Source organism: Polyergus mexicanus, unplaced genomic scaffold (genome assembly GCF_030449975.1).
Source record: "Polyergus mexicanus isolate NDT 795.1 unplaced genomic scaffold, iyPolMexi1.0 SCAF_11, whole genome shotgun sequence".
NCBI lineage: Eukaryota > Metazoa > Arthropoda > Insecta > Hymenoptera > Formicidae > Polyergus > Polyergus mexicanus.
This window is the reverse complement of record NW_027223331.1, coordinates 211,623-237,341: the sequence shown is the minus strand read 5'-3', so window position 1 is coordinate 237,341 and position 25,719 is coordinate 211,623. Positions and strand designations below refer to the sequence as shown.

General features: G+C 31.6%; 4 protein-coding genes across 12 annotated transcripts; 3 read left to right on the top strand and 1 right to left on the bottom strand.

The window, feature by feature from the left end:
- Nucleotides 1–1,066: 1,066 nt before the first annotated feature.
- Pch2 (pachytene checkpoint 2 protein) lies at nt 1,067–13,560 on the bottom strand. 9 transcript variants are annotated; one of them, XR_011447538.1, is made up of 10 exons: nt 13,342–13,560; nt 12,654–12,813; nt 12,369–12,560; nt 11,997–12,224; nt 11,464–11,811; nt 10,953–11,233; nt 8,586–9,815; nt 8,217–8,505; nt 7,461–7,709; nt 1,067–3,859 (listed from the first exon to the last, which is right to left on the bottom strand). XR_011447538.1 is itself a non-coding variant. In XM_070303992.1 (7 exons), exons 1-6 carry the CDS (start codon nt 13,389–13,391, stop codon nt 10,961–10,963), a joined length of 1,251 nt encoding a protein of 416 aa, XP_070160093.1. In that variant the 5' UTR covers nt 13,392–13,560; the 3' UTR covers nt 8,107–9,815; nt 10,953–10,960. The 9 variants fall into 9 exon arrangements, 3 of the variants coding, with proteins under 3 accessions (XP_070160093.1, XP_070160094.1, XP_070160095.1); XR_011447536.1 differs by having other exon boundaries at nt 8,217–8,729; nt 8,905–9,815; XR_011447535.1 differs by having other exon boundaries at nt 8,217–9,815.
- On the top strand, nt 3,441–10,152 carry LOC138937591 (synaptogenesis protein syg-1). Its single transcript, XM_070303995.1, has 6 exons — nt 3,441–3,846; nt 4,829–4,958; nt 7,489–7,688; nt 8,174–8,518; nt 8,871–9,353; nt 9,470–10,152. The coding sequence occupies exons 1-6, from the start codon at nt 3,471–3,473 to the stop codon at nt 10,012–10,014; spliced, it is 2,079 nt and encodes a 692-aa protein (XP_070160096.1). The 5' UTR covers nt 3,441–3,470; the 3' UTR covers nt 10,015–10,152.
- A 1,142-nt stretch (nt 13,561–14,702) lies between the features above and the next one.
- Nucleotides 14,703–16,106, top strand: LOC138937542 (protein lethal(2)essential for life-like). The gene is made up of 2 exons (XM_070303912.1): nt 14,703–14,813; nt 14,897–16,106. Exon 2 carries the CDS (start codon nt 14,917–14,919, stop codon nt 15,541–15,543), a length of 627 nt encoding a protein of 208 aa, XP_070160013.1. The 5' UTR covers nt 14,703–14,813; nt 14,897–14,916; the 3' UTR covers nt 15,544–16,106.
- A 1,131-nt stretch (nt 16,107–17,237) lies between these two features.
- Nucleotides 17,238–23,984, top strand: LOC138937448 (glucose dehydrogenase [FAD, quinone]-like). The gene is made up of 2 exons (XM_070303754.1): nt 17,238–17,317; nt 21,748–23,984. Exon 2 carries the CDS (start codon nt 21,777–21,779, stop codon nt 23,655–23,657), a length of 1,881 nt encoding a protein of 626 aa, XP_070159855.1. The 5' UTR covers nt 17,238–17,317; nt 21,748–21,776; the 3' UTR covers nt 23,658–23,984.
- Nucleotides 23,985–25,719: the final 1,735 nt, after the last annotated feature.

Below are 25,719 nucleotides of genomic sequence, written 5' to 3'. Positions count from 1 at the left end.
TACTTGAGGAGAAAAGATCCGCGCCAAGCACTACGAAACACTGCGAAATTATAACGAGAGTCAACGCGAGGTCGCCACTTGACAGAAATTTGGCGGCAATATTTCAGCCAATAATATAACGTATCTATATTGCGTATCTTCCGCTGATAATTCGAAAAAATATTAAGGGAAGTTGTCTACTTTATCGACTGAACATAACTACGTAATTATAGTTTTTTTCATATCTCATAGAGTTATAAATTTATAAAACGAAATATTAATATTATATATGAGAAACTATTAAAATTATGCCAACTGAGAGAAATTTGCGAAACCATTATATATTTTTATACATCGTTTTATATATCGACCGATTGTCATTCAGTTGTCATATATATATTTTCACTTTTTATAAAAGTATAAAAAGTTTCTCTGACCATGAGTTTATGCGCGAAAAATAAATCCTTCTGCTATGCAAATGATATAAAAATATTATAAGGCTATTATAATCTTTTTAATATGTTTAGAGATAAGACTTGAATATAGAAAACGTAAAAAAATGCAACTAAATAAAGCACGATTTAACACGAAACGCGGTATATGTGGCGCGCATGATAACACGCTCGAATAATAAGGATAGCGCTGGAGAGGATGCAGGGTTGGATACGCACGCGTGGGTCCGCGTTTGGGGTCCGTTTTCCGCTTCCAGTCCGGTCACTATATGTGGACCGCGATGTGGAACCGAGTCAGGGTTCTCTATGCAGAATGCGAAGAGTGCTCGGAATATCTATGACATTTATATAAAAATCTCCAATACGCTCTATATAATAGAGTAACGTATAAATATATTGCGATTACTAAACAATTCGACAAGTACGACCTGTATTTACGATGTTTTATAACGCTTCAATATGAATTTATGCACATTATAACTTAAGATTTAAATCAAGAGAGTCGAATTAAATTTTTCTCCCGAAAATATAATCTATATCATATGTTTATTACACGGAATTAAAAAGTAAATATGACCATATTACAATAGTGAACATGAATAATATAAGAATCATGATTTTTATGCTAATAATCTTGGTTTGCACAAAATATATATATATAATTATTAATAATTAAAATAATATAACTTTTAAGCAATACTATACATATATATAATCGTCGAGTATTTTTTACTTAAATAATTTGGCTTATTATATATTTACGTATATTAAATATACAAAACTATAGATTATTTCGGAGACAAGAATATAATTCTTCGTATCAATTCGTAATGTTTCGCGTCGCAAATAACTGCCGAATTTTTAACTTGAATTTTTATAAGATTGCATAATGAATATACGCACGTTATTTCTAAGAGAAAGAATAATTCAATTTTTAACGGTTTAATTCGCGATTCGTGGCGTTCCACGTCATGCTACTGGAAACACGCGTCCTGGACAATCACTCTATTTACCGCGCACTTTCTTTCCGCGCCAAGTATTCCGTCGCGCTATATTTTAATCCTTTCGAATTGGTGTCTTTTTATGAAGAAAAAAAAAAAAAATTCAATTCATTATTTTGTGTTATTCTCATTACAACAGTTTTATGAAATTTGTGTGTGTGTGTGATTAAATTGAATTTTTAATATAGTTTTATTGTCTCTGCCACTTTCTCCTGTTGCGTATAAATTTATACCGTCGTTTACATGATACAATAATACAATTCACGACTCTACGAACTTTTAAGAAATCTGCCTTGAAGTGTCCACGATTTAACATTGTCAGTCGCGGATCGTTATTTATCAAGAAATAATACACAAGAAAATTTTATATAAAATGTGTCTGAAATCGTGAAAAGAGTGATGTTTTGTGTGCAAAAATAAGTTTAAAAAAAGATTTCTTTTAGGAAAGTTTGTTTTCGAAAGAATTGACTTTGAAAATTGAAGAATCAATAACATACTTAACTTTTAATTTGTTCCAAGAGCGATTATTGATATGTAAAACAGTTCAAATATAAAATTTTATTTAACAAAATAATCTAAAATAATTAAAGTAATATGCGCTGAAAAAATGTTGTACGTATGTAAATACCGAGATCACATGATTATTATTAGTCATATCTGTTTATTTATATAGCTGCTGTCAAAATCTCTATTTTATAAAGCATTTCATAGGATTGAAATTCCTTTTTTCGAAATCTATTATTCCGTAAGACAATTATTCGATAGTTTATTTATGAGTAAAGATTAAATGTCTCATAAATGACAGAAATACTTCTCTCGAAAACAAACATAAATATCATTAAATAATAATAATTAAATAACATACTAAATGATAATCGAATAGACCACTAAAGAAAAGAGAATTCAGGTAAGTGGTATGGTTTTCACCAATCCGTAAGGAGGCGCTACGTCAGTTGCGTGGAGATACGACCCTTCAAATTCGAAGGCGGCTCTGGCGGCTCATTCGGTCGGTGTTTACCGTCACCGAATAGATCGTGCGCGCCTCTACGTGGCTATAAACGCGATTGATTGTATCAGTGACAAATATTCTCGCGGATTACTAAAACAAAGATCAATCATTAAAAAATGGTGTGCGATGCAATATATACATCGGTAACACACTCATCCAGTTATTAAATTATTTTATTCAGAGTTTTATAAAAAAAAATTATAACATTATTTTTACCGCACCGAGAGACGAAACGATAATCCTGGTGAAAGCATTCGGAACCATTTCGATCGCTCGCGGACTTTCGCGCTATTAAGAGTGGCAATAAAATGCAAGGCCTGAGCGAGTTCGCGCTGCTTCAATGAATTTTCGAGCAAGAGACTCACAAGTGAATGTTCCGCGATTACGAACCATTTATTCCATCGATCGTTGATGGCGAAATGTAAGGCGGAGTATGCTCTGTTTATCTGTGAGTGGATCTGCAAACGTAATGTGAATCATATTTTACTTCGAACTCTGAAATCGATGAAAGAATCTTCAACCGTGCATATTTCGATTGTTCATATACATTATTTTCTCTGAAGGATATAATTTTTCATTTGACGCAAACTCTTGAATTAAACAGCATCTTATATTTATACACATCTCTTATTTTCTCTTATATCTTTTCTTCTATTTCATAAATTCCTATACAGTTTCTCTAAATCATAAATCCTCAAAAATCCACGAATTTCTTAATTTACAGACTTTGTACCCTCAAATCAAAACATTTCGCAATTTACAAAATATCCTCATATCCTCGGATCCTAATAGCTATAAAAAAGTTTCGAATATATAAATCCTTAAATTTTATGGTATTCTAATCTATAACCCATTGAATTTCCGATTTCTTCACTCCATAAATCCTCAAATCTAAACGTTTACCAAATCTATTCATTTTTCGATAATCTTTATACCAGAGGAAACCATTTCTAGACGAATCCTTCTTTCAATATTTAACGAAGATGCCTTGATCGATTCAATTGCAAATCTCCTGGCTCTATCGCAACAATGACGCTCGATCGCTCGATCGTTTTATCAATATTACTTTTTGTCGCGTGTACTTGGCGCAACTCGGTCGTCGGCGAACAACAATTTATCGAAAAGCCGCCACTCTATCAGGAAATATCGTCCGGTGACGATGTGCAGCTACCCTGCACGGTGCAGGATAAGCGCGGCCAGTGCATCTGGCAAAAGGACCGGAGACCGGTGGGCATGCATCCAAATAAGTACGAATGGGCGAGCAGTCGCGGCAGCGACTGCACCCTGTTGATCAGACGAGCCTCCCTACACTTTGATGACGGCCTCTGGGAATGTCAGGTCACATCCAGTGACTTTATCCGCCAGGACGCACTGTCGTCCGAACAATCCAGGTTGCTCGTAAGGGGTGAGAATTTGACCTGTGTGAAAAATTACTTCAGCAATTCATTCACATATAATGTTTTATTGTAATAAATAAGAGAATGATATCTCTCTCCCACCGAAATACATAGAGTACTATCAATTATAAATATATAGAGGATAAAGTAAGAAACGGTTGTGTTATAATTTTCAGAATACGTTGAAAGTTAATCCATCTATTAATTACTCGCATTTTCCTCGCCATATGTTCTGTCATACAAATGAAAAATATATTTGTTCAAAATGCAATGTAAATATATTCCTTATCAATGTAGTAAAGATTAAATTTAAAAAAAAATAATTTATCTAGATAATAAAAATTATTTATATAAAAGGATAGAAAGAGCGATGTTATATGTAATTACTATATAATAACTATTACAGCCTATATTCACATAATATATTCAAATATAAAGTTAATTAGCAAAATAATATAAATAAGATGATTATGGAAAAGTACAATATTTCGCATATTCATGCGTTGTAAAAGTTTGTTTTATAAATATTTGCGCCCAATTAATATGCCGCGTATATTTTTTATTAAAAAAAAAAAAAAAAAAAAATTATTTTCTTATAATTCATATCTATATATTTTCATATAATTTATACAATGTATTAGCATATATCTAATGCAATCTCGAATATCTTATTAAAAGGCGTCAAACCATTTGGGGGAAGCATCGTTAATATTCCGCGAACATTGACCTCGAGTGATGCAAGAAAACGTACAAAACGATCGTTATGCTCTACTTTTCCGCAATTTTGCAATATCCGTGTTAATGTAAATTTGGTCGAGAGCTTCCAGTGGCTCAATCGGTTTCTTTGGACGGTTATTCATGACCGTAACGATAAGATCACGATTATATATAACCATTCGCTTAAAAAGGAAGCAAAATCGAGGGTAACCCAAACACAACAATTTCTGTCTCATTTTATCTTATCTAAGTGCATCCTAATGCGTGTTCCAGTGAAACCCAGGAAACCTCAATTGGAATATGGGGGGGCTGTTTTGGGCGCTACGCTAACGTTGCAGGAGGGACAAGAAGTCCTGATCTCATGCGTTTCGAGATACGGGAACCCTCCCGCCCTCATCAAGTGGTAAGTTGACACTCTTGGTCCTTAAAGGCAACGAATATTGTCACAGTGAGATTATAGTAATATAACAACAAAAAACACATAAAAAGAAATGATTTATACATTAAAAGGAAAAAAAATTTGATATTTACTTGTTCGATAAAAACTGTGAAAAATAATCATACATATATATCGGACTCGGTCTAAAATTTAAAGAGATCATAAAAAATTATGTTGTCACTGCCGATATAAAATATTATCAAAGAAAGAATTAATATTCTGCTTTATCTCGCCTTTCCTCTCTTTTCCTCATCCCCTTTATGCATTTGTATTGATCAATAATAAAAAACTATATGCTACTTCTCTCTACGAAGTATTCTAATATGGCTGAGATAGAAAAGAACGATAGAAAAAAAAGTTGAAAGATTTAAACCTTATACCAGATAATTACGAATGGATCCATTTGTCTCCGGCGACCTTTTACCTGACGACGAGACAAGACGATTAGGAGTAAAACATTTCTACTTTTAGACTAGCTATTGAACGACTATTGGAATGCTGACCATGCACATTGCACATAGATTTTGATAGGGAGAAAATGTGGTAATAATCGGTTAAAGAAATACTAGATAATTTATACGCTTTATCAGAAAATTTTAGAAAAGAATATAGTGAAGAAGGGAGAGAGAAAGAAAGAAAATAAATAAATTTCTTACACTAAACTTAGCTATGTGTACATGTATCATATAAAATATATTTCCATTTTCATAAAAAATCTTATAATCTCTTTTTTAAAATTAAAGCGTACTTTTTTAAAAATTCTCAGAATTTATAGTATATTTATCTTTCCCAATAATAGTAAATACCAAAAAAAATTCTTCTTCACAAAAATTCTCTCTCTCTCTCTCTCTCTCTCTCTCTCTCTCTCTCTCTCTCTCTCTCTCTCTCTCTCTCTCTCTCTCTCTCTCTCTCTCTCTCCCCCCCCCCCCCTCTCTCTCCCTCTCTCCTCTCTCTCTCTCTCTCTCTCTCTCTCTCTCTCTCTCTCTCTCTCTCTCTTCGGCAGAATATTATAAATATTTTTCGTGATTTTAAAACGACATCCCAGTATTTAAAATACAAAAATCGAAACAATTTTCCTTGCAATTCTTTTTGCCAAACAAAAACTCGCTAAAAAGTCCATGTTAACACTTTGTACGTATACAACACCATTGTGAAGCTAAGTTGCGCGCTTCACGTTCCTACACTTGCATTTATTTCGTAAAAAAATATGGTCATTTTCAAACATAAATATCGACAGTTCACTGTAGTGTAGTGTATTGAGAGCACAAGAATCCGTAACGTTATGTTTATACAGGAAAGGGCCGCGCGGAGGGATCGTCGTTTTGGTTTACGGTCTGATGAATTTAGCCGCGCCTTATCTATGTTCTTACGATGTAAAACATCTGTTCTACGGATGGCACGCGCTTCTTTTGAAAGTGTATGCTTCATTTATTCCCAGAAGAGTACCAGGGGATGTAATTTAAGACCTGAATAGTAGCATATGTATTCCTTTTCACAAGGGGCTCTTTAATGAATGGAACCTTTGAAGGAAAAGTTAAAGTTCTTTCCGGCATGATGTTACTGTCTTACCAAATGTAACATCTCAGGCAACGCAAATCGTTGTGAAATCATTTTAATCTTCCAGGCCAAGTTTTAAACTTTTGCGCTCATGCAATTTTTCGTAATTTAGCACCTTTACATATTCTTATCCGCGCAAGAGTAACCATTTTTTATTTTCGCGTTTTGCTTATAGAAAATTTAGCGACTTGTACGCGAATCTATTTCAAGAGAAACATTTGTAACATTCGCGTTCCCACGCATTTATTTCTCGTTCCCGATCCTAATAAAGAATTTCGTTCGGACTTGTCTGAAACAATATCGACTGCGCATTCTTTTACGACCAATAATAGCTACGCGGTTTAATGATCTCTGCCCGATGTTTTCTTTTTCTTTGCATTGCGGACACGGCCATGCCGAGTATAATTATGTAGATTATAGCCATAGAAACGGAGAAACTGGCCGCGAGCGTAATCCCGTCGCTGCGCCTGTGAACCACAGTAGAAAAGGGTTACGGATCTTCTTCCTTTTTTTCTAGAAAGAAGGCTAGTCCGCGGTCAGTTGATTATGTGAATCACTCGCAGAAACGGAACTATATCCTCGGTTAATCACGAACATCAAACTTTCGTTTATACATTCTTTGCGTAACGCATCAAACTGAACAGGTCGATGGACCTTTCCTTGACAGAAAAAAAATTGAAATATATATATAATAAAAAAGGGATTCTGTATCTATATAACAAACTATCTTTCACTTCTGAATTCTTAAATAATTGTAGAATCGATTTTTTGAGCGAAAATACTGAAAGGGACTTATCGCCCGAGTTCTCAATTTTCAATATTAAACTGTCCATAACTAATTCGTGAATTATAAAGCAGACCGTTTCCAGTCTGCTTAAAAATTAAATGAGGTGTTAAGTTTTCTCATACTTGTAATGCTGGCAAATTTGTCGAGCAGGTTCATAGGGAACGACGAGGTGGAACCTTTGGGGGAGCAGAACAACGCAACAGAGGTGGATAATCGGAAGACCTGGGCGGCTCATAGTCTTCTACGGGTGCGTGGTCAGAGGGAGAATCACGGTCTGCCGATCCGATGTGTGACCGTGCATCCATCGAGTTTAACGCCGGCCAGTATAGAATCGCGACTGGACGTTCATTGTACGTACACAATAGATCTCTCTAAAACAATAAACAAAAATTTTATCTATAAGTATAAATTTCATCGTTTTTAAATAGGATATCAAATAATCATCGCGAAAGCTTTTTCAAAAACTCTACGAAAAAATGTATTTTCTAAGCCAAAAAAAAATATATATCTTTTCCACAAAATATATATAAGAATTAAAGAAGAGATCATTTCTTTCTTTGCTTTTAATCTTTGATAGCTCTCCTTATGTTATTTATTCAAATAATTTATTTCTATATATTAAAAATTAATTTATAAAGTAAATTAATTTATCTCTAATTACTTTAGATTCACAATTTAAAACATGTATTAGAGAAAGCTAATAAATGAAAAGCTGATAAATACATTATTTTCACTTTTCTAATACAGATTTAATATGATCTTCGGAAATAAAAGATCTTTTGCGTCTCTCGATGGATAAAGTCCTGCAACATGTGTGTAACAGAGGTACTTTCAGATTCGCCGGAAGTGCGACTCGAGACGAGTCCGCAGCCGCTTACGATTGCTCCAGAGGATTCGGCAAACTTCTTGAGCCTCAAGTGCCTGGCAGACGCTAATCCGGTTGCGAGTATCAAGTGGTTCAAAGACTCAGTACCGCTCGACGCATCGTTGGCCGATACCGGGGCATCGCCGTCGCCGCCGTCGTTGATACAAAGCAGAACGACGCAGCTGAATGACAGCGTATGGGGCGCCGAGCTGCGCTTCGAGCCGGTCAAGAGGCACGATGCTGGTCTGTATTCGTGCAAGGCGGCCAACATCATCGGTGAAAGCGCTCCCGCGAGTTACAGACTCGATGTGCAATGTTCGTACAATTACAATACTTTACTTCTGATATACCCACTGATACCCCTTTTTTTTCTATTCTTTACCTTTCTTTTTTTTTCAAATCTACGTATCGCTTTCTTCGTAGAATCAAACAGCGCGCTATGACGGTCCTCGCGTATATGTAGACGTATTGTGTGCGATATTATATTATATATTCCTGTGAAAGTTGTTAATGCTTGACTCTTCTCCTATACAGACAGATAAAAGAAAGATTGCAAGTATCTTGTAAATTCATTGACAAAAATGCAATTTATAATATTTTTCCATAATACTGCTTTTTACTTATTATAGTTTTACATAAAAAAGAACTGATGCATATTTCTCCATAGATGAACCAAAATTAAAGAGAATAGAAAATGATACCTCCCTGGACATGGAGGAAACAGCTCTGCTGAGTTCCGCGGTGGAGCCCTTCGAATGCCCCGAGTTCGATGCCAATCCACCCGCTCAATACAGATGGATACATCTTCGCGGTGGTTCTACAGAAACCATCGAAAACCACGTGCAGAACAAGGGTGGTGGTCGACGTCTGCGTCTTGAGAACATCATGTGGTCCGACGAGGGGGAATACCGTTGTATCGCCTTCAACACGATCAACGGGGTCAAACGGGAAACTGCCAGTGATGTACATTACGTGCTACATGTTACCGGACCACCGGAGATACAGGCTAGGCCATTACCCGGCGATCGGGATTTTTACGAGTCCATCGGATGGGCCGGTGAACCTGTACACAGGCTCAGATCCCGATTCTGCTCGCGGCCGCCGCCGAAACTGGTCGCTTGGCAGTGGGGTAGTTCTCATATTCGAGCTGGTACGCAATACGATTTAATCTAATGTAAAAATCCTTTCTCAAAAACATATTCAAGTTGATAACAAATGTTTATTCTGTCTTTTAACGTTTTACTAATTCTTTTGAACTTTTAACAGGGGAAAACATCCATCCAAAGTATGAGGCCCTGCCGTTGGAACCTATCGTCGAGAACAAAATAGTGACAAACTGTTACTGGGCTAAGCTAGAGATTAAGGATCTGCAAAAGGAGGATGCCCGAATATATACTTTGTTGGTAGAGAGTGAGAAGGGTCGGGACTCGACGAATATCAAGTTGATCGTAAGAGATCCTACAGAGATGCGTGTAATAGCTGCGGCCGTGGCGGTCGGTCTGCTGTTTCTGTTGCTGCTGATCTCCATCGGCGTATACTCACTACTAAGAATACGACGTGGACGATATCGACAAGAGATGATGGAGGAAGGCAGTATCGCGGCTGACGCGTTCTATAACGGCACGTCGATAAATCAACAAAAATCTATTAATTCGTCTCACGCAAAGACCTTCACGAGAAAATCTAGTCTGGACAATGGGCAAAGCGCGTACGATTACAATCACATCGCGAAGCAGACGCGTGCTATGAGTCCAGAAGCGTTAAAAGTTAGAAGAGCGCCGGCGGTTCTGCAGCCGCCTACTATCGTGTAAAAAATATGAACTTTACGCCAATGTCAAATCTCATTTTTTTTCATCGTCTGATTCTACTTCTCGCAGCAACAAATTTTATGTAACAAATTTTACTTTTGCTTGTATTCATTTTCTTTCTATCAGTCTAGCGCCATTCTTAACAAGCGTATATTTTATGATTTAATATAGATTATATCAAATCAGAGATATATGTGTATACTATACAAAATGTATGTTGGTAATATCGCGAATGTTGTATAATCTAATATTTATATCGGAAACTCCTGATATATATAAAATAAGTATATACGAGAGACTGTCAATTGTTGTGTATCTTTATATCGTTATTAATTCATTTTAGTTTGTTATTTATTATCGCAATGTTCGTTGTATTTTATCCCCGATAAGTAAGATAGTTACGGTAGTATTTGTCTATAGTCGAAATAAAGATATATCGCGATAATATTGTATAAAGAACTTACGTACCGACGCAAAGTATAGTCCGCGTTGCCGAAGCGGAACGAAGCGTAACTTTAATAGCGGTCGCATCTCACTGATTTTAATGGCGGTTGCACGACGAGAGGCAGGATCGGTACAAAACTGAGCCTTATAAAAACTGTTATATAGTTTCATATTTCGATGACATATTTCTAGGTCAAGAAACGCATACATAAAAAGAAGTTTTAAATTTTGTTTCAAATTAGCGATTAGATATTTGTTTCCAAAGTTATATAAAATCAATTATTCCAATTTTACATATGTCCATAATAAATCGACTTTAGTAGGGGTTAATCATATCTGCGATAATTATTATTTATTATAAAAAACTAAAAAAAATTATGACAAATAAAAGAAAAAGCGTATTATTAAATAATATATGTTGATATATAAGCATGTGTAAAAAAAATAGCATAAATTATATAATAGCATAAATAAATGCTAATAAATAGGAAAGTAACCTTTCTGTTCACGATTGCTGCAATTCGCCTTCTTGCTGTACTTGTTTCAGAATAGCCGAATGCATGGCTTTCAGAAATTTGGACAGTGTAGTTCTATCTGCGGATAAATGAAGAGCATGCGCCAAAAATGGTATCTTTCTTAAGGTACGACCGCTCAAGCCTTCGCTAACCCGACTAAGTTCTAACAGTTTTAAACTGTTCTTGGTGTTCGAATCCTCTGTATATCCGAATAGCTTTAACTGCGATATATCGCATATTTCTTCTTGCTCCAAAACTCCAGTCTGGAATAGACAAAAAAATAATATATAATATAGTAATGTTAAATTAAAAAATATATTGTATTAATATTTGACTAAAACTTATCAATATAGGCTAATATTATAAAGAGTTCTCTCTCTCTCTGGCACACAGATAGAGACATTTTATTAATGCAATCACTAATCAATTTTTTATATTATTTTCTATATTTCTCACATTTACACATTATCGTATAGAATTAAAATATATGTACCCTCATTAATTCCTTCAGGCACGAATGATAAATGTTATAAATAGCGATTTCAGATGGATATCCAAGATATTGCTTGATGTCAGCTCGATCGATGAACGCAAGATCTATGGCTTCCGTCATATTGCTCGTCGTTAAGATTAAAACGTTTGGATATCGCTTGATTTGATCTAATTGCGTGAGCAGCGCATTTACAACGCGTATAGAGTCAGATGGTTCGGTTCCGTTGTTGCACGATTTACGTGCGTGAGCTAATGATTCTATCTCGTCAATCAAAATACATACCAATGCTCTTTCATCTTGTACCAAATTTTTTATTTCGTCAAACAGCTTCATAACAAGTTTCCCACTCTATTAAAATACAGAATATCTGTTTACGTGTTATACCTGATACTAGATGGTACATTAATATCTAAATCTCATTAGCTAATTGTGTGAATATTATTAGCTAATATGTATAAATTCAAGATTTTACATTATACCAATGTTCTATGTGTGAAGCGCAAGATAAAAATAAATAATAGTTGAATATTTACTTCGGAAAACCATTTTGAAAATAAACTGTGACTATTTATCTCTATGAATTCTCCATGAGTGAAGCGATCTCTCATACGAATTACGGCTTTTTGAGCTAGAGCTTTGCACATACTGGTCTTTCCTGTACCCGGAGGACCGTGCAACAATACCACTTTATTCCAACTTATAATGTTAGAATTAACAGCGAGATCAGAAAACAACATTGTTGTCTCCACAAAACGTAATAACTAAAAAAAAAAAAAATAAATAAATAAAGACAAAAATTAATTTAAAATCTTTATAATAAAATATACCTCAAGTGACTTTAACAGTATACACAAAAAATCATTTCTAATATTGTATATACAAATTTATCTACTAAATTTACTAACATTATTTTTTATGTCACAATCATAATATAGACTCTCCCACATGTAGTGAAATTCCTGCGCAGGTAACAACCAATGAGACGCGACTGGCAATTCATCAGAGTCGCAGTTCATTGTTTCTGTCGCAGCACCCTCCTGTGTCAATCTATAGATATAATATTTAATGGTAGCTCCTTCAATTTTAATTTTTCCTTTCTGAAATATAATTATGTACATATCTGTATAACATATATATATGCACAGAATATATCTTTCCGCATAAAATGAAAGGAAAAAACTTGATAATACCTCTATATAATTAGATGAGCATATTATAGATTCAACATGATTTTGCATAACTATACTGTTCATAAAATCTTTACCATATAGAATAGTATCGAGAGAAATCTCTTTCAACGATTTAAATTCTGCACTTACTGTCTCTTCAATTATTTCTTTCGACAACGTGCTAAAACAATCAGTACGATCAAACCATTTAATTTCATATGATGAAATATAAATTTGAAAACTTTCTTTAGATTCTAGTTGCAGCTAAGCACGCAAATTGTTATTGAAATTGTTTATGAACATCTGTTACACTAATGAAGCCTTTAATAATCGATGACAAGTTTTTGTGTTATACTTGATTGTTTCGATAAACTTTGCAAAAAAGCAAAAAGGTATGCATAAATATGAAAAAAAATATTCTCTTTTTCCATGAAATCAATTAGTCAAGTAGTCAAAAGAATAAACATGATGAAATAATTTTTTCAGTTATTCTCTCATGGCGTAATATTTGACGTTTGATATTTACTTGTATCAAATTGCAATGATATTATGTGCATCATAATAGAATCAAACTACATTTCAATTACTTTTAAGGTTAACATAAACAATGATATGAACAATCTCAATTCTCATCAAAGATCAGATAATAAATTCATATTACACAATAATACATTCGGCAAAATAAAACTTAATCTCAAATCAACAATACCTGTTGGCATATTGACATATTTCTATGTGTAACACGTTTTCCTCCTTCATTTCTGCGTATGTATGTTTGTACGATTCTTTTTATGAATTGAAAGAGTAGAATAATTTACGAGAGAAACAAGATGAAACGATTCTAATATCACATACTAATAAATAGATGAGACTTGAACAAAATTACGTGTCTATTCTTACTAAAAGAGACTCTTTACTTTGTTCTTCGTTCTAGTATGTATTAAATTCAAAATTTGAAGTCGTTTGAGTCACGAAGTATAGAGAAAATTAGAGAGAGCAAATATTCGATTCACAGATCGCGCTGTCATCGACCAGACGTGCAAGACGTTTTATCTTAGGTAGATAATCTTCACAGAGTTTTCTCACGCGATAATATATGAACTATATTACTTTCAGTCGGTACAGGTATGTCGTATATATATATATATATGTGTGTGTGTGTGTGTGTGTGTGTGTGTGTACTCATCACTTGCGACAACCATATTATTCATTCTCGATAATCTTAAATTTAAATCGTATAATTCGAATATGATAAGAGAAAAAAATATGATTCTTGTGCGACAATATAATGTCATACTATAATATTTACGATCATAGAACAATTATATCATAATCACAGCTATCAATATATATTAACTGCGTGGATTATGTTTTCCTTCGAAATTCACGATCGATGATATTTGATCGCAATTTCGTATCTGCAACATAACCATCCCGATACCACAAATGACTAATATTACCCAAAACATATAATACTAATAAATGATGAAGAAGATAAAGACGAAGATAATTAAACTTTAATTTATGAATAAGTTTGTGCACTTTCATTAAAATCGATGGTGCAAATAACACATTTGAATACATTTTATTGGTTCATCACGAATCAAATATAAATAATAAAAAACTGACGTTATCGAGAGCTAATTTCTTCTTCTCACGCAAATAGATACAAAATATATTAAGATCGCGTTTTAATTTACATATATTAATTTAAAATATAAACTATCCGAAATTCTCAACTGCTCGGAATCTCGGAATCGGATTTAGGCACAGTGCCTAAATAATATATTATATTTTTCATTAATTCTTACTAGGTTTACATGATAAATTAAATTTAATAAATATTTATTTCTTCTTATTCTATTTAAATAAAACTAAAGGACTAAAATAGGACTCGTATTTTATTCATTCAGCGACGAAGAATTCGAAAATTTATCTGTTCGCGATTATTCCTTTGCCGGAATGTACGAGAAACTTTGCTCGTTCTTGTCTCGAAAGATCGAAAGGTTTCTCGACGCATGCGTATAGCTGGTATATATACGCCGGCTAGAAGCCATATTATGTTAGTATCTGTCATCTGTCAGTATTAGTCGGTATCTTTTATCAGCTGTTGTTAGTCGGATTGTATTGTGAATGTTGTAACGTGATATATATAACAAGTATATACGCAGTTGTATTGTGGTACGTAAATTCGATAACACGAATTAAGAACAAATTATTTCATCTCGTATTTTATCTAATATATATATATATATTGTTAATAGATCAGTGCCAGAGCGAAAAAATGTCTTTCATCCCGTTGCTGTTTTCCGAATGGGGGGACGATCTAGAGCATCCTCATAGTATGCTGAACCAAAACTTGGGTCTGACAATGAGCTTACGCCCGAAACAGCTATCGTCGCCGGCTAGGACTAGCACCAGCCTCTATCTGGACATGTTACCGCGACAGAATCCCACCTTGAATCAGCTCAAGGCTCTGTTGGAATTGATGCAGCAACGTGAGAACAATGGTTCATCTGTCCCTCCTCCTCCCGTGAACAAGGATGACTTCCAGGTAGTGTTGGACGTGCAACAATTCGAGCCGCACGAAATCGAGGTAAAGATCGTGGATGATTGTCTTATCATCACGGCCAAGCACGAGGATAAGCGAGACGAGCACGGCTGGGTGTCTCGTCAATTCGTCAGGAAATGCAAGTTGCCGGAGGACTCTAATATCGAGCAGCTGACATCCAGGCTATCCTCTGATGGTCTTCTGACAATTGTTGCGCCTAGAAAACGACCATTGAAAGAGGAAATGGAAAGAACAATACAGATCGAACGTACTGGAAAACCTTTTATCAACAAGCAACGAGAAAAATCAAAAAAATCCAAGCAAAATCCCGCAAAAGACGAAGAGAAGCAGACGGAGTGAAGAATCAGCATTTCAATTATATATATATATTGTTCGCTAAACTATTTCTGTATTTCTTTAATTATTGATTAGACTGCAATCATATAATAGACTGTTTTGTTTGTAATATAGATTTTCATAGCTCAAGTTGTCTACTTTACGAATTAAAGTGTGATATGAATATATAATATTGTATTTACACTCTGAGACTTGCATTCTCTCAAGTCTTGTATTATATATTATAGGATGCATTTATTTAAAAATTATTTATACTAAATTTTAACATAGATCTTGTGTTATATATATTTAGTATACTGTAGCAATAACATTTTCTATTCGCAGAGAAATGGATATATTAGTATGAATGCAATAAAACTCATTAATCTACGCACCACATTAATCTATTGTTACACATTTTTTATTTCTATATTTTACATTTAGTTTAAAGTTGTCTTATGAATTTTTTTTCTGATAAATTAGAAAAAGTGACTGTTAAAAAACCAAAAGTTAATACATATGGTATTTTAAGCAATTCAAAGTCAAGTATGGAACATAGAAGATTGTATAGTTAAATATATTGTAAAATTGATATGTGTAGTGGAGCTGCGTTTGTATTTATAAAATACAGATTATGTTTTGAAATTAACATTATTATATACTCGTCAACTTATTACATACACATCAAGTTATTATCTATCATCATATGTTAAGTAAACTCATTAAAATATATATGATTCTATTAACTTGGTCGAATAATTAAATGGAAATTTATCTGATAGTAAATCAAACATGATAGAATTTTTTTTATCATGCCAACAGTCATTAACGGAAACATAAAAAGGAGAAAAAAAGATCTTATCAAAAAAGTTTGAACGATTACACAAGACGCAAGATAAATCTAATAAGAAATTAAATTAAATGATTACATAATAGACATTTTTCCGATCTGTATTTCCCCCCCCCCCCCCAAAAAAAATTATAAAGTCTAAGCAAACTTTGATAATTACTATGCTTGAAATTTTCTCGTTTCTTTTTTCTTTTCTTCTACAAAAATAAACCAAGCGTGTTTCTCAAAAGATATATAAGATCTGCAAAAATCATTATTTTAGCAGATTATGCAGTTTTATATTTTAAGGACGGACAATAACTTTATAAGCTCTATTCAAAAATGCTTTTGCGTTCAGAAAGCTTTCAGTTAAATAAGCTTTAACGATATAATCGAAGCATTTTCACCTTTAATCAGTCTTAATAACAATATAAGAGAGATTTGATTCTAGCGCTTAGTTATCAAGTTATATAAGCATGTAATTAAAAAGAAAAACAGAATAGATCCGCAAAATGTGAAATAATAGCACATTGCATAATATGCTATTATACATTATTCTATGCATTATGATGCGTGCATTATAAATTTTGTTTGACATACTTGACTATGCACTTTTTTTATTCTTTTTTAAAAACATTAATTGTAACTGTAAATTTTACTATTATTTTATATTACTTTGTAACTTATTTACACAAATTGTGAATTATGCACAATTCTGCGTATTCATATTTTATACATATTTGTTTTCATAATGATACAAAAATATGATCAATTGATTACATAATTTTAAATATCTTGATTAGATAAAAATATACAAAAGGATGATAAGCAAACTTGCGCGTGCGTGTTGAATGTGAATGTTAGCCTGAACCATCATCTGATGGAAGGAGGGACAGTCTGCTTTAAACTGCAGATCTTTCAGGCCTTCAGTAAGAATCAAGCTGTCGTTGAAACTTGAAGGATTCATCGGTAAGCTGTTTTCTAAAAATTTCTAATTAGATATAGTTATAATTAGCTTATAATTAGATACACGCACATTATACTTATAGTTTAACAGAATTACATTACAATTATAATTACATAATACATTATAATTATAGTTTAACAGAATTAGAGAGACAGAGAAAGAGTTATTATTATTATGTATAATATAAAGAATAATAATTATATTGAATAAAAAATTAATGTAAAAGAGAAAACGAGAAAAATCTTCTTTCTAGAATGGCAACGCGCGTGTACGATCAAAGTAAATAATTAGTAGTTAAAAAAAAAAGAAAGATATTTTATATAAGACGATAGAGAAAGAAAATTGTAAATAATTAAATTTTTTTAAATATTGTATATATATAATATAAATAAATTTTTACTTTGTATAATATTGAAAAATGCATTTCTAAAGATACGTTTCTATAGTGAGAAAAACACTTGTTAATATCCTATTAGTATAAACTAATAGTTAGGTTAAAGTACAATTTTCAAGGTCGGGATTATCACGCATATTCAATTACGTATAAAATCATGTTCCTATGTTGATAGATAGTGGAAATATTTATTTATAAAATATCTTTGTGTCAATTGAAGATGATATAAATTTAAATTCCTTTAACAAATTAAAAAATATATATTACATTTTTCAGATTTATTGATTTAAATAAAATATCTATTTTTTATACACACTTTGATGGTTCTAAAAAATATTGCATTTAAAGCCTCGGAAAAAGTACGAGCTTCATCGTGTACTTTCTAAAAAATATAAACAGAATAAATATTTAAGGATTTACAGTTTTAAATACTTTAAATGTATTACACGTATGGGCAGAATAACATAGAAGTTTACAAAATAAGTAATAAATAAAACATCATCATACATTCAGTAGAATAATAAAATAAATAAATAAACACATACCGCGTCGCATAAATGATTTACATTTTCATATACTTAAAGATTATTTGCTACATTTTACAAGAATTAACCGATATCAAATAACGCTTATTTTTAATACTTAATATTTTTGATACTTGTTAAACTAAAATAACAATTTTTCTCCAATGAGTATAACAACAATCTGTAAATAGAAAAGTAATCATTAAATACACGTAAAAAATATTTCAAAGAAAAGAGATTGTAAACTCTGAAGTAATATCTTAAAAAAAAAATATATATATATATATATTATGTGTGAAATGTTATCTAAATATCGCTTCTATACTTTTTTTCTAAATAATTTATCCTCATATTTCAAATGTTCAATAGTCACTTTGCACAATACGATAACTCTTGACTTAATTTTCGAAATTCATATTATACATATAGTCAGATATAAATATATTAGTTTTACGATGCTATCCCATGACACTGAGAAAACAGAATATGTGTTTTCAAAATAACAAGGTCAAATGATCAATATATGTACATATATATGTATACATCATGAACGATTTTTTTCTTGCTGCGATAAAAAAACTGGACCTCCATGAACTTATTTAGATAGGGAAGGTTATTGTTCTTCTGTATCTCTCCACTTTTATTATCTGTACTTTTACAAATTCCTCACAAATTCAATCTTGCTACATGATCGTCTTCGAATAGAAATTTCAAGATACGTTAAACAGCATTTTGCAAAACCCAAAATTAGAAATTTTTTAAAACAATAGAGGAAATTAGTTTTGAATATTATATAATTAAAAATAAGACTCGCTTTCTCTCGTTAATCTTAATAGTTCAGAAATATAACAATATAAAGCGAATAATTAAGAATCAATATTTCGAAATTTTATTTTGCCTCAAACTCTTTATTATTATACAAGATATTAAAGTATTCAATGATATAAATAACGAGTAGACAATTTCTTTTGAAAAGTATATACTGAATTAATTTCTTTTTAATTAATTGTATACAGTTTACAAAAAAAAATAGTTTGCGAAAATAGTATGCTATCAATTTAATTATATTGTATAAGAAATGCATTTATATTTTTATTTTATCATTTATTTTATTATTTATTTATTTCTTATCTTTATCTTATCTTATCTTATCATTTATTTATATCTATTTATTTAAATCATTATTGATTTTTACTAGTTCTCAAAATTAGTGTGAAAAATGGAATACACATTTCTTTAAAAAAATATTGAAATATATTGAAATATCAGATATAGATTATAAATGATTGAACTGAAGAACTTTCTTCAAGAAAATAATTTTTAAAGCTGTTAATGACTACCAAATTTTTTAGACAATTTTAGATTAAAAATGTGTTATCTTTTAATGAAATCTTAATTTATGATTTTCAATTTTTTTTTTTTTTTTTACTCAGATACATATATATGTACATGTGTGTGTCAAATAATTAAGAATTTGACAATAATTCGTTTTAATAGATACTGCTTGGATAGTCTTTACTTATTTGATCTTAACATCCCAGACAGCACATAAAACTAAACGATGTCGAAAAAATGACTTTTTTAAGCCATCTTTTCGACAAGACTAAAAGATCTATAAAGGATTCCGATTACAAAAAGATCGTCTTTTGAAAGATGTCTAAATAAATGTTTATAAAACATTTTTTCATTTTGCCGAAAAGACAACTTAAGAGATAGACTTTTAGTTATCTTTTGCCGAAGCGAAAAGATAACTAAAAGTCTTTTTGGTTTACGAATGAAAAGTGAGGCTAATAAGATTGTAATTATTTCTATCAGTTTAATTTCTGATACAATCCTCACACAGAGAATTCAGATATTGAACTGATTTTTGGAAAATTGAGCAGATAAATGTTTGATTTTCACTATTCAGACAGAAATTGTCCGAAGAACTGTGTAAAAATCATCCGTTTTAACTCCCATAAATAAAAAAATTCCACAAATAAAATGTTTAATTTCATGAATTAAATTTTTTAAATTTAATTATATGTGTTGGGCCAAATGTTTTTTTCCATACATATACCATAGGATATAATTGCAATATATAAACACGATATAATCACATTTATGAATGGCAAAAATATTTATGCAATATATATTATTTGTAATACTCAATTTTATTATACTTATGTAACATTAATATAATCGCATTTATTAAATTTTAACTCTATGATACATATTAAAACGATTCAAAATGTCTAAAATAAGATGTCTTTTAAATATCTTATAGGTTAAGGCTACAAGATGACTTTTAATCGGACATATGTTATCTATTAGTCATCTCTTCATCGATTATACGCTCTCACTAAAAGATACATTTACAAAAAATATATTATCTTTTATTGTTAGCCATTTTTTAGACTTGGTGCTGTATAGGATTGACTATGACCTCCATGAAAATTAATGATCTTGGTTTTAAGAGATGGTCCTTGAGAAATTACGATGTCATAAAAATAATACATTATATTAAGTATATTAAATGATATTTATTTTGTTATCATTTATACTGAAAATAATAATATTGAAAAATATTTTACGAATGTATTAAAAAATATTTTCTTCGATAAAAGTAAATCATGTAAATCGCATTTAATTAAATCATGAAGTGCGCCAGATAGAAGAAACGACATTATTATTCGGTATCAAGTAGTATTGATAAGATATAATTTTAAATTCAATTCATTCAAAACGTTGCATATAATATTAAGAAATGAAAATATAGTAAAAAGATTTAAAAATTACATATATTCAATAGTTGTTAATAAACGCATATACATAATTATCTATCTATATATTACAGTTCTACTAAGCATATGCAATCTTTTCATTACAAAAATAAAATAAACTTTCATGTATTCGCGAAATCATATTCAAAATAATATTTTTAAAAAAGTTATACTCATATATTAATAAATCGACAAGCAAGATTCTGATAACTTTGGAAATATAATATGAGAATGATATTTTTAAGATATTTAAAATGTTAAGAACACAATCATTAAAAAAACAAAAAAACTATGGCTAAATATTTTCCAGTTATTAACAAAAATAGAGAAATATAGCAGAAAGCAAATCCTGTACAATCTCTTATCACGTTTATAACTTCTTATGGTTCTATAATAATTATAGTTGGGACTAATTGAAATATTATAAAATATAAAAACAAATAATTTAATAAATTTGAGGCTTTTATCTTATTTCTTTAAAGAGTGATTTTCCTCCGATACGCTTTATCTGTATTTTCGAAGCATTAATATCAATATTTAGCAATGTCTTTGTGGCTCCGTCGCAAATGTACTAAAAATAATTGCTGCAAAATTTTTATTCTAAAATAAAATATTAAATTTCAAAATAATTTCTTATTCTTAGAAACATTTATCTTTAGACATATTTAATTGATTCTTACTTGCATTATGTACTCATTTGTATAAGGCATTCTAGCGATAGATTAAATATTAAAAAATGTTTTCTTCAATAGATAAATTGCTTCGTACGTGCACTTGAATCATGGAAGCGTGCTTGGCTGCTAATTGTGCAGCTGCAGCGAGTGGTTCTCCCGCTAATATCTTCGCACAACTGGTGCAAACGCTTCTAGCAGCGCAATGCAGTTTAGCCAGTGATATCTACCCCCCAGATCGCTCAGAAGAGATTGCCACTTCTAATATAGAATTTGACTTCATAATCGTTGGTAGTGGAAGCGCTGGATCTGTGGTGGCCAATCGTTTGACCGAAATAGAAGACTGGAAAGTATTGTTGATTGAAGCTGGCGAGAATCCTTCAATACTAAGCGAGATTCCGGCGACCTTTTTATTGCAAATAGACTCACCGATGGATTATTCATACGATGTTGAACCCGAAAAATTTGCTTGCCACGGTAGCAGAAACAAATTATGCAAATGGGCAAAAGGTAAGGCTCTCGGCGGCTCCTCTATTCTAAATGCTATGCTTTATGTTTATGGCAACGATGAGGACTATAACGAATGGTCTCGAATGGGAAACGAAGGATGGAGTTACAATGAAGTCCTGCCATATTTCAAGAAATCGCAATCTTGCGGTCATGGACATAATGACGAGTGGAGAAGCAAATACTGTAGTCATGACGGACCATTAAATGTCAGGTATTTTAACTATACCAATCCGGGTATATTTAATATGGTTCTAGACGCCGCTCGCGAATTGAACGTGCCTATTTTGGACATTATTAATAACGGCGAAAAATATATCGGATATGGCATAGCCCAGGGCACCGTGGATAAAAGTCGCAGAATGAGTTCTGCGAAAGCCTTCCTGTCGCCAATTAAAGATAGAAGTAATCTGTATGTAATGAAATCTACTCGAGCCGACGCCATTCTCCTCGATGGTACTCAAGCCGTCGGAGTACGCGTGACTTTGAAAGACGGAAGGTCAATTGACGTGAAAGCCTCGAAGGAGGTGATCCTGTCAGCCGGCAGCATCGGTAGTCCCCAACTCCTTATGCTCTCCGGCATCGGACCTAAGCAGCATTTACACGAAATGGGAATACCTAGTGTCGTTGATTTAGCTGTCGGCAAGAATCTTCAGGATCACCTTAGATGGTCCGGCATGTTCTGGGTTTTTAAAAATCACAGCGTAACACCTTCGCCCGCATATTTATTAGACGAAGCTTACGAGTACTTAATTTACAATCGAGGTCCCTTGGCAACTAGCGCAGCTCATGATCTTCATGGGTTCGTTAACGTACATGATTCGAGTTCCAAGTATCCAAACATACAGTTTCATCATATTCATTTTCAACAAGGGCAAGAGGACAAAACGTTCATTGCACTCACGCAGTTTTACGCAAACGAAGAAATAAGTCGAGAGATAGCAAGAATTACAAGAGAGGAGACGGTACTCTCTCCCGTACCTGTTCTACTAAAGCCGAAGAGCATAGGCGAATTGCGGCTACGTAGCAAAGATCCGGCGGATCCAGTCAGAATCTTTGCCAATTATTATTCCGTAGAAGAGGACATAGAAACGATGTTAAAGTCTTTGGATGTCGTGAAAGAAATGATGAACACGGAGTCATTTAAACGGCATGGAGTAAGATTGCATCACTTAAACATTGCGGGTTGTCGTGATACTGAACCTGATTCTGAAGAATATTGGAAGTGTAACCTGCGACATATGTCGTTTACGATTTATCATCCTGTCGGAACGGCCAAGATGGGTCCACAAAACGATCCCACAGCTGTCGTGAGTCCACGATTAAAGGTCCACGGAATACAGGGATTAAGAGTGATTGATGCATCCATCATGCCGATAATTACTAGTGGAAACACAAATGCGCCTACGATAATGATAGGCGAGAAGGGTGCGGATTTGATCAAGGAGGACTGGGCAATTATAAAAGACAAGGATGAATTGTAGAAAGTAAATTTTAAAACTTTTAGTTATTTCAAAACATTTTTCTTTTCCTTCTTACTTTTTCAAATTCTTGTAAAGAATGAATCAAACAAATTTTTAAAATTAGATCTAGAGGTGAACATAAGAGGTGAATATTGTCTTAATTACAAATAACAAGTAGATTATGTATACATATACGCGTATATAGACACGCTTTCGCGTAAAAGAAGTCTTTAGTGTTAACTAAACTCTAAAAATATAATTATAGGATTCTCTCAATCATTTCTTATACAATATAAGTTTTTATTTTAATATTTAAGTTAATTTTTTAATTGGAAACGTATAGATACGTATATATAAATAAAAACTTATATCGTATAAGAAATGATTAAGAGAATTCTATAATTATATTTTTAGAATTTAGTTAATACTAAAGACTTTTTTTACGCGAAAACGTGTCTATATACGGGTAAAAATATATATAATAAAGAGATTTATTATTATATATCAGTATATAATAATATATATCTCTGTATAATAATATATATCTGTATATTCTTAATAAAAAATTTTATAAATAATTTAAGATACATAATATCTCCGAATATATGTATTTTCTTTGTCATGTCATTTTGTTCATTCTCTCGCAATTTTTATGGAATCATCATGATGATAATTTTTATGAAATATAATTAAGTTTTAAAATAGCAAGCTTATTGTTAATATATAAATTGTATATTAAATATATGTATATAGACGTATTTCAAATTAAAATATTGTATCTATATATAAATATATATACAATAACTTTTATAATTAATTTTGTTAATATTTATAATAGACAAAGAATTTTTTATTAAAAGTGGGGAAAGAAGAGAATTTAATATTTGATTATCAAGAATTAAGATTAAGAATTAAATTTATTAAGATAATAAGAAAAATTTGCTTTCTTTCTTATTGATTTATTCTTTTCTTAATAACTTTATCTTTATACAACATTGTACTTTTGCAATTACATGTTTTTTAATATGCTTTTTAAACAAATATTATACTTTTTATACAAATATTGTATCAAACTTTATAGTAAATTCTAAGAAGATTTTATATAAATATATATATCGGTGGCTTGTATATTTAAAATTTGTTAAAACATAACGATGAAACAGGTCTCTCTCTTTCTCTCTCTCTCTCTCTCTCTCTCTCTCAAACGTTATTCTTCTATAAAATTTTAATTATTGCCTCGATTGTGGCTTCAGATTTTATTAAAGTTGATGGAAATATTTTCGGCGCGTTATATTTACATTTATAGTTTCATCAGTAACAGCAAATTTAAAAACATCGCGATGCGATTAACAAATGCAATATATCGATTGCTCGTTTTTGCGAGGTTTTTCACGGTTATGAGAGAGAGAGAGAGAGAGAGAGAGAGAGAGAGAGAGAGAGAGAGAATGGCATTTTAAAAGAGCGACATTAAAAATATTTTTTTTTACATTATAAAATAATCACCGTGTATAATTAACTATATACGATATAACAAATAAATTGTAATATAAATATAATTAAATAAATGATTAAATTATTCAAATAATTTAAATTATGTAAATAAATATTACAAATAATGTGGTCTGCTATATTTATATTAGAAATTAGATTAATAATAATACTTAAAATGATTATTATGTATTAATCACAGATACACTGGTACACATTGTCAGTCGTACAAAAGAAATTTGAAGAGATAAAAACATATGAAAGATACTGCAAAAGCAGTGAATAAAAATATTGTAGTCTTGCAAATGTTTAGAAATCTGTTGGACTTTTGCCATACTATGTATGTTTGCTATGCAGTGAACTGCATGCTTCCGTAAATGTAAACAGAATCATTATATTGCGTATAAAAAATATTATTGCACAAAAAAAGCAATAACGTCTATGACATAGCATTAATCGATTCTTATAACATTAACAAGCTTGATCCATTCGCATAATAATTTCTAGCAAACTATTGTATTAAATAATTTAAGGATAAAGAGATTTATCCATCATATGATTATATAACATGTGCATTGATAAATATAAGATCATA